This window comes from Vipera ursinii, assembly GCF_947247035.1.
Source record: "Vipera ursinii genome assembly, chromosome: 2".
NCBI classification, from domain to species: domain Eukaryota; kingdom Metazoa; phylum Chordata; class Lepidosauria; order Squamata; family Viperidae; genus Vipera; species Vipera ursinii.
In genome coordinates this window covers 226,744,310-226,758,885 of record NC_139513.1, presented here as the reverse complement: position 1 = coordinate 226,758,885, position 14,576 = coordinate 226,744,310, and the positions used below count along the sequence as shown (strand labels likewise).

The following is a 14,576-nucleotide window of genomic DNA, read 5'->3' as shown; positions in this document are numbered from 1 at the left end:
CGGATACCGCGGAGCCTCCTCCCAGAAGGTAACAAGGAAAGGAGAGGCAGTTTGGCATGATGGTTAAGGCATCAGGCTAGAAAGCAGGAGACTGTGAGTTTTAGTCTCGCCTTGGGCATGAAGCTAACTGGGTGAATTAGGGACAGTCACTTTCTCACCGTCTTAAAAAGAAAGCAATGGCAAACAATTTGTGAAAAACCTTGCCGAGAAAACGGCAGGGAGTTTTCTGAAAACCCCACCCTCCCACTCATGGATGATCCAGGTAACCCTAAACAGGGCTACTGGAAGATTCCCTGTGGATGCAAAAAGAGCAGAAAAGTATTAATGTTTCACTGCTGTAAATGCCACAAAGTAGGCCTTAACAGTGGCTGTAATTCTTGATTCATCCTTGTCTTCCTCCAGTAGCATTCTAGATCTCTCTTAACCTTTTTCAGCTCCCTCAACTGCTCCATAAACTACGGGGAATGCAGGGAGTGGTGTGCCAATGGAAGTCATAAGGGCCTGACTCTGTCAGCAGGACCATGCAGCAGAACTGCAGACATCCTATGAGTCCATCAGTCACCAATCAAATCAGTCCTACCTCCCTGCAGAGGAGAGTAACATGAAAGAATCTCAAGTCACCAGGATGTGATCTGCACATGACAGGGAATAGAGAGAGTCCCCCCCCCCTTGCAATCACATTGCCACTGCTCTAACAAGAAAGCCAAGTCCGGTATGTGATCATTGTTTTGAGTTAAGCCAGGTACAGATATATTATTTGGTGGAAACATGGGAACTCTAAGCAATGAAATTCAGGGAAAATGAAATGCAAAATTACATCTCACCTACATCCAGGAAATCGTGCATATATTGCCCTGTAACTGAGAATAACATTTCACAAACACAGTTCTGTTCCAGAAAGCACATGATAAGGCATCAGAAGACTGCTATTTTTGCTATGATTAAAACCAGCTGTCTAGCAGTATAATGTATGTTTAAACTTCTTCTACAAATATTTTAATTTAAAGGCAAATATATTCCCCTCCAATCATAAGAATCATTTCCTCTTTAGCAACTCAAGATCCAAGATGTCATATTTGTATCCCAGCTCAATTTAGTCTGAGCAAATTGCAGTTAAAGCCAGTAAGCCTTAACTAGCATTCCATTGGTCTCAATGTAGCATTAATAAATAGCCAAATCAGGGCTTATAAATTCTAACTTCTGAATTTCAAAACTTCAGATCGGGACCTCTTTCTGGAAAGCTGAAAATATAGAAAGTAAAATACTTGCCTTGAGGTTGATTTCATCCATGAGAGCAATAATGAAGGTGTACAAGTTGCCCAGAAAAAGAGCGAAGATGCGTCCCAGCTGCCATCGTAACGCTATTCGGGGATGATAATTTTCAAGGGTGCTGATGACATCAAATAAAGTTGGACAGAACATTCCTAGAAGTGACATGACCATATTCACCTGTGGGAGGGGGAATACAAGTTAAAACGTTTTAATATAATGATCAGGTCCTACTTTTATGGCAATAAATATTTATTCACTTTTTAAAGAATAAGATATAACAAAAATAGTAACATTATTTATCAGTATTGTTATTTGCCCTATTGGCAGGGCTTTTTTTCTCATAGAACGCTCAGAACGGAGTTCCGGCACCTTTTTTTGGATGGAACCTTGTAGGGTAGGCAAGGCGGGTTGTATGACATGTGTGAGTTCCGGCACCTTTTTCTTTTACAAAAAAAGCACTGCCTATTGGCTTCTACTCCTCTTTTCTTTGCCATTGAAAGGTGAAACTCCCAAATAGTTTGCCAGAGAATAATTAAGTTGTATTGTAGCTTGTAATCAAAATAAAGCACTAAGAGGTATACCAGTGCAGAAACTTTTAAAAAAAGGTTTTTCTTTTTACTAGAGAAAGGACAGCAAGACAGTGATAGATCCTTAAATCATCAGATGAAATAACTTTGGAAAAAAGGTACTTATCTGATCTCATCAGGTAATCAACTGAATCACTCAGTCAAATACCATATTGTGATCAAAGAACATCAGGCAGGTAACAGAATGCCTAGCCATAAACTATAACTGTGGGGGTTACCTTCCCAAAAATAGTATTAAGAAACAGGAGAAAAAGTCACCAAATTCTCCTACCCTTGAATCTATTGGTTTGGGTATTCATATTTTGAAAAGCACACATATCTGAGAAATGCACAAAGTTCTCACCTGTTTTGGGTTTTTTTTTAAATTTACAGGCTTTATATACTGCGGAAATCACTTCCAAGCCAGTAACAAATGGCACCTTCATAGAATTACCCACTTGTCTCTAAAACATGGTCTCTAGCATTGCATAATTGTTTATGAAACCTTATCTTAATGCATGGATTATATTTTGTCATATTTGAGTCAAGTATTATTTTGTTTATTTAATGGCATTCTTTATTTTGGGGGGAAATATATATTTTATTTATAAACTGTTTTTCTTAGAAAAGCCCAGTGCGATAAACTATCCTTTTAAAAATAAGCAAAGGTAACATTAAAATTTTTAGCTATGTAGTTTAAGACATTTTTATTTTGAGAAATAAGTTAATAAAGATCCCACTAATCAATGACCTAATTGTTATTAGCAGTAAGATAAGAAACGTAAATAGATTTCTGTTCTTTACAGCTGATAGCATTTTCTCCCACTAAAGGAGTCAAACAAACTGGAATAGGTTAAAGGTTGATGATCAAGGCATCTAGAAATTAAGTTTGATGAAGAGAGATCAAAGGACTATTAGAAGAGATGAAAGCACTCTTTAAATACTTAAAAGGATGTCACATCGCAGTTCAAGGCTGGTTGTTTATCAGTCTAAATTAATTGTCATGAGTAACATGAAGGAAGGTCTTGATAGAAAAAACTTCCTAACAGAAAGATCAGAAAACATTTCCAGAAAAAAGGTGGACTTCCATCCCTTGAGGTTTGACAACTCCTGTTGGGAATTTTTAATTTGGATCCCCATTGTTAGTATAGGATTAATTCAATGGCATACATCAGGGGTCTTCAAACTTGGCAACTTTAAGACTTGTGGACTTCAACTCCCAAAATTCCTCAGCCAGCTGTCTAAGGAATTTTGGGAGTTGAAGTCCACAAGTCTTAAAGTTGCCAAGTTTAAAGATTCCTGGCCTTTGATTTTTTGAATGTCATCTTTCTTCAAACCTAAAACCCAAACAATACAGGTAATTGTCAAATTATAACTACAACTGGGACCAGATTTCCCCTCGCTAAACAAGGCAGTTGTAAGTAGGTCATGCCCAATTTTATGACCTTTCATGTCACGGTTATTAAGAGAATCACTTAAGCAGTTAAGTGAATCACATAGTCGTTAAGCAAATTCCATTTCCCTATTGACTTTGCTTGTTGGAAGTGCCTAGGAGGGTTGCAAATGTCAATCACATGAGCCCAGGATGGTGCAAACATCGTAAATTTGCCAGTTGCCAAATACCCAAATTTTGATCATGTAACTGTGAGGATTGTAAGTGTGAGGACCAATTGTAAGTTTTCAGTGCTGTAATAATTTCAAACAGTCGCTAAATAAATAGATGCAAGTTGAGGACTATCTGTAACTGAGACTAAGACTTTGCACTTCTAAGTATTATTATGAATTTATATGCAAGGCTGGGATTACAGCCACATTCTAGCATTCTCCAATATTTCAGTTTCATAAAAACATTTAATCTTGTCTGGTGGCCATTATAATATACCTTGATTAAGAATGAACATCTGTATATTATAAATCACGCACTCAAGCTCATACTGTGTGCAGTAATAAAAACCTTCTCAGATATCCCAGTTGCAAGAGAATAATAATTTAAAAAACCCTACCTTTTGAGTAAATGTATTTTCTTTCTGCATAATTAGTGTAATAATTAAGAGTTATATATTATAGTTATACACTTGCTGGAAATTTTAATATAAGCAATGGCAGAATAATTCAAGTTTTCAACTTACAGGTTTGCTAGCTAGACTATTACTTCTTTCAGTAGCACTAGTTCAATTTGGTTTCTATGTCTTTCCTTTTAAAAAAATCCTGTCAAATAGCCCACGTATGTCAGCTTATGTCTGATACAAAAAGTAAAAAAAAAATCTAATAATGACAAACAAGGAATGAAATTGAAAATAAAAGAGGAAACAAGATGGTACCTGAAACTTGTCTACTCAAAAATTTGCCTCAGTCAGCCTAAGCAATTCAGTACAAACTGGAAATATCCAATCAACAACAGTCAAAAACAATACTTTGTTTTAGCCTAGAATATAACACTTAACTGGCATACTTATTTCTCAGTGGTAATGAATCATGGCAATCTGATGAGCATTTCACCCTGGTTAAGATGAATAGATTTACCTTAGGTGAACCCAAAAACATTATCTTGTTGTTTTTCTTTTCTTTTCTTTTTTTACATACTGTTTTTCTGTTACTTTCTGTTTAAAACCCTTTCTTGCTCTCAGGTGTAGGGAGTGCAATGCCATTCTAAAATCTCCTATAAAAACAGAGATTTTTAACTTCTAACCATTCTTTCAACTACCTGATCTGCAGCATTCTCTTCAATATAATATGTCACTTTACATATAACATTCTAGAGGTATACACAAAAATCTTACATATATCTCACAAAAGCAATTTCTGTCTGCTCATAACTTAAAGTAATGTGCCAAAGTTACAGCGTTTAGAGGGATGCGTGGATTAGTCATCTGTGCATTAGTATTAGTTCATTCTTACGTTAACTAAGGTTATATAAAACTTTTCTTAGCACATTCATATTTGGCCACACTTATCCCTAATATCCTTTTTTTCCCAGAGCAACTTGGCCAAATTTTTGAACAAATTTCCCCATGTATTAATTTTGGAATCAATTTTTTGTCTACATTATTTTTATAGCCCTGTATAATTCTAATCATTGAAACTCCAAACCAACATTTCAAACTTTTTTTCTGTCTACAGAAACATCTTATAGAACTTTCTTTTATGAATGATAAAAGCACCGGGACTTTAATACTTTGGATTCAATTTTTGAGCTAATAAATATTTTGAAATATAGCAGAGTTACTATATAATAATTGCTAGCAGAATTCATTATTTATGTATTTCTGCATGGGATGACAAATGATATTCTGCTGGTTACACAACTTCACTTGCAAGTAATCTCTTCAGTCCCTAATGCTGTGCAAATGTTCAATGTTTGCATTAAAACCCATTTGGCCAAGATTTTGAAAACAAGTGACTATACACTGAACAATTCTAACAAAGCAGGATTATAAACCATGCTTGCAACTAGATTTGAAAGGGCCACTAAAGTCAAATAGTTTACAATATGAAATATATTTAATTCAAATAGGAAGCACGGACTCAAGTCTGTCATGTGAAAGGAGCAAAACATGCGAATTGTCTTCATTTGTGATCCTCCAAACCATGTTTATAGAATCATTTGAATGAAACCAGGGTATAAAGTTATGATGAGTGATACAGGTCTTTATACTCTTATCCATGAGTTTGGCATATCATAGAACATAGAATCATAGAACTGTAAGGGACCTCAGAGGTCATCTAGTCCAGCGGTCCCCGACCTTTGTGACTTGATGGCCTGGCTGGGGGAGAGAGGGGAACTTGGCTGCACAAGCAGCAGGCTGGCACACACACACACACATGCAGCCATAACACGAGTGGCAGGCCAGCGCGAACAGTGCACCAGTGCACATGTGCACAGATTGATTTGTGTGAACGGAGATCTGGCACACATGCACATCAGTGACTGCCGGCCAGCTGTTCATGCAAATTGAAGTGTGCATGCACGCTCCAGCCAGCCACTCATGGGGCCCAATTCCAAATAGGCCATGGCCCAATATTCGGCTGCATCCTGGGGATTGGAGACTCCTGTTCTAGTCCTATCCCCTGCTCAAGGCAGGAGACCTTATACCATCCAGGTCAAATGGTTGTTCAGTCCATTCTTGAAAACCTCCAGTGAGAGGCAAGCTGATCAATTGATTAATTGTTCTCACAGTTTAGAAAATTTCTCCTTACTACTAGGTTGGATATCTCTTTAACAAGCTTTCCACCCATTACTTCTTGTCCTGCCCTCTGGTGCTTTGGAGAATAAGTCAATCTTCTCTTCTCCGTGACAGCCCCTCAAGTACTCAAGGACTGGAAAAGAGTTATCGTGTTCTCCCCCCCCCACTTCTTCATACTTCATATCCATACTTCATATCTAAGTTCACCATCTATGGTAAATGGATTTGCATAATCAGGGGCTTGACCTTATGCTGATTTTACTCACTCATAAAAGTACCAGTCAAATTACCTCATCTTCCCAGCAGTCTGTTGCTGGTTTTCCTGTCAGCCAGCCCAGCTCAACCACAGAGCATCTTTCCCTCCTTCCAATCAGCCCATATACTGTATTCCTGCAACATACCACTGTTCATTGCAGAGAATTCTTGGCCATTTTCTGGGACTCTGGAACCAGACTGTTCAATTCCCACACATTCAAGATCTCATTATCAGTGGTTTCATAATTCTGCAGTTGTAAGCTAGAACAGAACTCTTGCTGAAATAAGGTGAGCCAACTCTAGTCTTGCACTGACCCAAGACCATCTATTTTCTATATTCCAGATTCAGAATCAAGATCAGTAGTAGTAGAAGACAATCTGATAAAGGAGAATATTTGTGGCTCAGGCTTGAAAGGAGGGTTCTTTGGTGCTCTCTGAGCTTGGTTGTTTTCTTGCAGATATTTCATTACCCAAACTAGGTAACAAACTAGCACTGATGATGTTAACGAGTTTGGGTAATGAAACATCTGCAAGAAAACAATCAAGTTCAGAGAGCACCAAGGATGCCTCAGACAATCTATTATTATAACATTGAGTTACTCTGAATATTAGAGCATTGTGGTCTGGGGTATAAGCACCTCTTCATGGATTCTACTTTTCTCCAACTGGATCCAACTGGATCCAAAGCATTTCACAGTCCTAATAATATCAAGCATAGTATATATAGATTGTGAAACTCTGGTGCTGTAGTCACTAAATATTACATTCCAAATCTGACAAGAACATGTGTTCATCACTTGTAGCAGCAGAGGTGTAATACAGCTGGATTTCACATTTGAGTGAAATGTCTGAAAGCCCAACAAATTTTGCAACTGCATTACTTCAGCACAAACGGTATTACAGCATTACATAGAAACAGTGAATATTTAAGTGCAATTTTCATCAAGTTATTCACCAAGCCGATAGAGTCCATCCATCTTAATTTAACTCATACATAATTCTCACCTATATTTATGGGACCTTCATAGCCTCGAATTATCTTGTTAATTTCTGTGAAAATTAAACATGAGAATACCGTAGATGCAATCCAAAACTTCTTATGAAAAAATCATTTCAATAACATTTCAATTCCTTTATGTCCACTCTTAAAATGAAAAGCTTCAGTGACAAGCTGTGTGAACGCATACATCCTGAAACAGCTAATATAAATAACAGCCAAATTATGACGCAACAGGCATCTTCTCTTCTCCAAGCATAACCTGATATAATTTATTTATCATTACACTCTCTCCCTCTGATTCAATTGTGTTAGACTAATAATAGTAAATGCTTTCCTCTTCAAATTACAGGTAGTCCTCAGCTTATTACAGGTGAGTCCAAAATTTCTGTTGCCAAGTGAGATATTTGTTAAGTGAGTTTTGTCCCACTTTGCAACCTTTCTTGTCATAGTTGTTGAGTGAATCGCTGCAACTGCTAAGTTAGTAACACGATTGTTAAGTCAATCTGACTTTCCCATTGGTGTAACTTATCAGAAAGTCGCAAAAGGTGACCACCTGACCCGGGGACACCGTAACCATCATAAATATGAGTCGGTTGTCAAGCATCTGAACTTTGATCATGTGATGACAGGGATGCTGCAATGGTTATACGTGTGAAAAATAGTCATTAAGGCACTTTCCTCAGTGCCATTGTAACTTTGAACAGTCACTAAACAAACTGTTCTAAATTGAGGACTGCCTGTATTTATTTTTCTCTGTGTAATTTTAGCTAGCTCCTAAAAATCACATCTGTTTTGGAAAATAAAGCGTGCTGGGACGCACTTCGTTCCTCTCCCACCATCCATAGTTGTCAAGGCCTTCCAAGGCAAATTTCTGGGATCTTCTCACAACGAAGTAAATAAGGTAACCACTCCCAGCCAGAGTGCACAAAGCAAAGAAATTAGCCAGAACCCTCAGGAATCGAGTCAGGTGGATGTTCTCTTCTTTCCGACTCTCTTGCTCCTCCACAATGGCTTCCTGTGCTTATTTGACACATTAAAATATATATATATATATAAGTAAGCAAACTGGGAAGAATCAAGATGCCAGCCAAAAAAAAAATCTTACAGACAGAATATGTCTTTTGCTCTTCACTAGAGCCCCTGTACATTTAAGTTTATTAATGCCCTGTATGTTGCACAATTATTATTAAAAGATGCTACAAAGTACAAATTAAAAAGCATGGACATTTTCAAACATTCATGAAAGTAAATATTCACTCTAATGCTATGAATGGATATAACAACATACAAGGGAATTCAAATATTAAAACTAATTCACAGGACTATATAACTAGTTTGTGAATGAATAACTAGAAGGCTTATGCACTAATTACTAACCTGCTGAGCATGTATGCAGGCACATTTATGTAGATCTAAACCCCTGCACCGTATCATTTTATATGAGAGGTTTGGCTAAGATTTAGGTCAGAAACCCTTCAGGTAGGGCCAAACGTGTAAAACTCATTTCCACAGTAACATTAGGTAAAGGTAAAGGTTCCCCCGCACACACGTGCTAGTCGTTTCCAACTCTAGGGGCCGGTGCTCATCTCCGTTTCAAAGCTGAAGAGCCAGCACTTGTCCGAGGACGTCTCCGTGGTCATGTGGCCGGCATGACTAGATGCCAAAGGCACACGGAACGCTGTTACCTTCCCACCGTAGTGGTCCCTATTTTTCTAGTTGCATTTTTACGTTCTTTCGAACTGCTAGGTTGGCAGAAGCTGGGACGAGTAACAGGCGCTCAATCTGCTACACGGTACTCAGGATTCGACCTTCTGATCGACAAGCTCAGCGTCCTAACCCACTGAGCCACCGCATCCCTGATACAGTAACATTAACCACATAATATTGCAAACAGAGAATGCTACATGGGTCTGCTAGAAATAGTCAAAAAATCTACTTTTTTGTCCATGACTTCCAAAAAAATCTAAACCAGTTCCCTTGTTGCTATTGCATATTGACCCAAATCCAACACATTATGGACTGGATTTGGGTCTGTTTGGATTTGGGTCAATATGCAATGGCAATTAAGTGGGTTGGTTTAGGGTTTTTTTTTCTGGATTTCATAGACAAGAAGTGGAGAATCTGAATGTTTCTGGTAGATGCATATAGCATTCTCTGTTTCTAAAATTACATGCTTAATGTTACTGTGAAAATGAATCTTACATTTCAGATAAAATGATAAGGGAAAAAGGTTTACATCTGGATATATCTGCTTCCATACGTGCTCAGCAGGTTAATAATTAGTGCATAAGCCTTCTTCCTTCACTAAGTGGTTATATGGTCCTGCAGAGGGGAAGCAACAAATAAACAGGATGATTCCCTGTATTGTGCCAACTGAATTTCTACATGTTGTCAGTAACACAATTACCTATATTATAAGATGGCCTTCTTACTGACTGATTTGGTATTGATTTCACAGTAATATGTATAGCAGACATGTCAAACACAAGGCCCGGGGGCCAAATCCAGCCCGCGAAGTGGTTTCATGTGGCCCGCGAAGCCATCCTGGAAACAGTGAGGGAACGGCCCCCACTGCTTTGGCCCTGGCCCAGAGACCCTCCTCCTGCCAGAGACCCTCAGATCTGTCCCACTCCTGCCCAGGCCCCCATAGGCACTCTTGATGCGAACGATGTAGAACTGGCCATGCCCACCCAGTAGGCCATATGCACTCTAGCCACGCCCACCCAGTAGGCCATGCCCACCCTGGCCATACCCACCCGGCCCCCTGAGGGCAACCGCAATGCTGATGCGGCCCTCAATGAAATTGAGTTTGACACCCCTGATGTATAGTAATATATACAATAATAGGGTAATATCACTCTTGTCAGTAAAATTCCACTATTCCTACTTATTAGTCTGAACAAATGGTGAGCAAAGATTACCTTAAAGCTAGTAGTTATTGATGCAAATTTATTATCTGCTGTTTCAGGATTGCCAATCAAATAATCCCAGCTGGTGAACATTTTCCAGCTGAAGTTAAAACTTGTATCATCTCCTCCACCATCGTTATGTGCATTCTTTGCCATTCTGAAATGATCAAAAACAGAAATGTGGCTTAAATGATTTCTTTTTTCAAGGAAAAAAATGATCTAAATATCTCTTTCCAACCCTGTGATTACATGTTAACTGATTTCTACTATAGAGAGATTTAGGTAGATGTCTTCTCAGCTCTTTTCCTGACTATCCTTTGTTTTCTGATCTGTTCATGGAAAAACAGAAAAATAAGCAAACACGAAGCACACAAATCTTTCCATTGTTTTACTGTGTTTGATGAACTTATCAACAAGCTGAAGAATGTAAGAGGATTTACTTTCAAGTTTCTCTAAATATAGATCAAGATTACCTTGTGGCTATATGGAAAGTTAACATGTATAGATTACGTGTTACATGCTAATTCAGGGGAATTTCTTCTTGTTATGCCCTAGAGATTGTGCCCTAAGGTTTTCTTTTTTTAATAAAAATACTAAGTAGCAGTTACTTAGCAATCCTTTCCTGTGAGGAATCTATAGGGAAAAAAACTTCTCAGGCACACAAAGAAATGTGGTTAATGTTTATAACAGTTTTTTTTTAAAAAATAGATAATTTGTGTGTGAACTTGTTTTTATACTTTAATCAAGTAAGCAATAGATATTGAACAGAACGAGGTATGTAACCCTTAGACTTGGCACCGGGAGATTCCATTTTTCTCTGAATGCTACAGCTCTAGACTGAAATACTCTATGATCCTATGCAAAGAAATTTAGCAAGCAGGGCATTATAAACCTTCAATTCAAACATTCAGTTTCTAGTCAATATTCAACAAAGCAGAGATAACTACAAACAGATTTTCACAGATTACCTTAACGGGGGTGGGGGGGCTAGAGGATATGGGGAAAGAAATTTAGATAACATTGAGTTGGAACAAAACCATAGGAAGGCACTGCAAGTTAGATGAGCAATATTTAGAATGTCCCATTCCTACTTATCTCACTTTATGGCTTTGGAAATAGTCATGTCTCAATCTACCTAGCTTCCTAGGATTATTATGAAGCCACAATAGAATGGGATTTTAAAAAAGTGTTTGTTGCCTGGGACCCCAAAACAGGATATAAATGTAACATAATAACCCAATTAATCGTTAATTACCTGTTTTTAATCCTCTTGAATTACTAGAAACTTACGTGCGGATGACAACCATGAAACTATAAGCAATGGTCCCAACACCAACCAAGAAATATGAAAGAGGCATTCGGAATTTCAGCCACCCAACTGTTCTCTGATTGTTGTAATAGCCGTAGAAAAGCACAGAATATTGTGCAAAGCCCTGAAAAATTAATGACAAGAGTTCAGAAAAATATATTTCATCAGACATGGGCAGATTTTAGCTTAGCGTGATTTAATTTGCTTTTTTAATCACCACATCTCAATCTGGTATCATCCAGAAGTGTCAGGACTACAATTTCCAATGCTACTAAACCTTGGAATACTTTGGGAGATGCAGTCCTAAAGGAACCTGAAGGCAGGACAAGAAGCAATGGATGGAAACTATTTAAGGAGAGAACCAGCCTAGAAACAAGAAGAAATATCCTGACAGTGAACAATTAATCAGTGGAATGACTTTCCTTCAGAAGTTGCGGGTGCTCCGTACTTGGAGGTTTTTAAGAAGAGATTGGGTAACATGGTATAGGATTTCCTGCCTAAGCAGGGGGCTGGACTAGAAAGCCTCCAAGGTCCCTTTCAACTATGTTATTCTGAATCAATACCCAGTCCGAGCCATGTGCAAAATAATAGCTTCAGAGCTGGAACCAAATATTTATTGCATGACATGACTCACCTACTGTAGCTAATTCTGTAAATAACTTAGAATCGGAAACTTTAAAAAACCTTTGTAGCCATCCTGGTCCATTAACTCTCTTCTACCTACAATGACCTCTTATCTAAATGGAAATTATGCTATCTATAAAAAACTGAAAATATCCTCTTGGGTCCATTCTATTACACAGGCACACAAGGGAGCTCCCTTGAGCTGAGAGCTTTGATTGGGCTTAAATATTGTGACAAAGGAAAAAGGAACTCACAAAGTATGTCAAAACCAAGGCCTCTATAAATCAAACCCGGCATTTTGGAATATAATAGGAAAGCAATTAAAAATAGGCATATTAAAGCAAAATCATCATGGGAATAAAGAAATAACCTTCTGCAGTGAGATCGCAGATGTTTTCCAAATTAAAAGGGTAAGTGTCCACTCAAGGGTTACAATCCCTGACATAATAAAGAGATTTTCTGCCAAATGTTTTCATTATAGCTAATATTGGTTGCAGTGTGTGATCACTCCTGGATAAAGTCAAGCTGCTGTAGAGCTTGAAGGTGGCCCTAATACTGTACAATGATGGCGAACCTTTAAGAGTCCGAGTGCCCAAACTGCAACCCAAAACCCACTTATGTATCATCGGGTGCTGGGTGGGCGTGGCCATTTGGGTGGGCATGGCTGCAGTGGTAAAGGCAGCCTGGGTGGGACTAAAAAGTTCAGTCAATCAATTCCAACTTTGCAAGAACTTCTTTTTCCCGTGAGAAGTTGAAATTGATTGATTGAACCATTTTTTTTTTGCACATGGTGGCGGTGGTGGTTTTATAAAGCCCAGCTGAAGGCCTAGGGCTGGGGCAACTACGCACATGCCCACAGAGAGGGCTCGGCGTGCCACCTGTGGCACCCGTGCCATAGGTTCGGCACCACAGCCCTAATAAATAGAACAGAGTTTGTTCTCATATGCTGCTTCTGTCTAGGACAGGGATGTCCTACCTTGTCAGTTTTAAGAACTGTGGACTTGCAAGAATTCCCCAGCCATGCTAGGGAATTAAAATTACCAAGGTTGGGTACCCCAGTGTAGGACTTCAGTGGGATGGGGTAATGAAGAGAGGAACAAAACCTTTGCAAGTGATCTTCATCAACGCTCTTTTCTTGTCCTTTATTATTTTTTCTCCTATTATTTCTTAAAAAAAAAAGTAGATTAACCTGTAAAAATCCTTCACTTTCATTTAGTTAACTACGAATTTGGTATATTGAGCTATTTAAGGTGATTCATGCCCCAAACCTGCTAAGCCTCATTTGCAATCATTTCCATGATAAAAAAATGAAATATTAATACAGAGCAAGTACATATTAATTGACTTTTAGTGTGGTTATCAACTTCTTTTATCAAATGCAGAGGAGACATTGCTTTAATTGGGGGAATTACAGAACCAAGAGATGGCCAGTATCAGTTTGGTTGCAGAAAATTGCTAGCATGAGAATTCCCACTACAATGGCCACATAGGAAGCACTTACAGGTAGTCCTCAACTTACAGCAGTTCATTTAGTGACCATTTGAAATTACAGTGGCACTAAAAAAAAGTAACTTATGATGGTTTTTCATACTTACAACTGTTGCAGCATGCCTGTGGTCACAGGATCAAAATTTGAATGCTTGGCAATTGGTTCATATTTCTGACAGTTGCAGCGTCCCAGGTCACGTGATCAACTTTTGCAACCTTCTGACAAGCAGGCTGACTTTGCCCACTGCTAGGAGTTCAATCCTGACCAGCTCAAGGTTGACTTCATCCTTTCGAAGTCGGTAAAATGAGGACCAGATTGTTGGAGGCAATATGCTGCCTCTATAAGCCACTTAGAGAGTGCTGTAAAGCACTATGAAGCGGTATATAAGTCTAAGTGCTAAGTGCTATTGCTATTGCTAATTTAAAAAGGTCATATATCAGGCCCTGGAAGCATGCCTTCTTTGTATCATGCCTACACTGTGGAATGAGGTTGCCCTGGAGATCAAGATGGGCCTGACTCTGATGTTATTTAGAAGAGCTGTTCACCCAGGCCTTGGCAATGTCGAGTGAGATCCCTTTTTTTTTTGTTTCCATACAAGTATGATAAATGAATGAATGAAATCTGTCACCAGTCAAATCTTTGTGTCTCCAACATTTTGAAGGTGCCTGAAGGACATTGAACTGGGTTTCAGGCAATGTCATCTTCTGTTCCTTATTTAAACTCATTTAAATGATTTTACTGTTTTCATCCTTACATAGTTTCCTACTTCCCTACACTTTTCCAGTGTGAAACAACCCTGATCACACCATGTGACAGAGCATTTTTAATTCCTACTGTTATTGAGAAGCAATACGTGGCAGCAGTTGTTGATGCAACAATATAGATAAAAGGACGTATGCAAAGAGCCTTTCATTCTGCTTCTGTGGATAATAGTTTCAATTTTAAGCCATGATTCCATGCCAATAACC

At 38.5% G+C, this 14,576-nt stretch overlaps 1 protein-coding gene across 1 annotated transcript in view; it reads right to left on the bottom strand.

Annotated features, from left to right (window-relative positions):
- TMC1 (transmembrane channel like 1) overlaps nt 1-14,576 on the bottom strand; it is a gene marked incomplete at its 3' end in the record, with an annotated part of 123,874 nt that overhangs the window by 13,928 nt on the left and 95,370 nt on the right. The window contains exons 10-13 of the mRNA XM_083351164.1: nt 11,477-11,619; nt 10,199-10,343; nt 8,098-8,292; nt 1,270-1,449 (exon numbers count right to left, since the gene is read on the bottom strand). Coding sequence (XP_083207290.1) covers nt 1,270-1,449; nt 8,098-8,292; nt 10,199-10,343; nt 11,477-11,619 — 663 coding nt within the window. The remainder of the gene's footprint in view (nt 1-1,269; nt 1,450-8,097; nt 8,293-10,198; nt 10,344-11,476; nt 11,620-14,576) is intronic.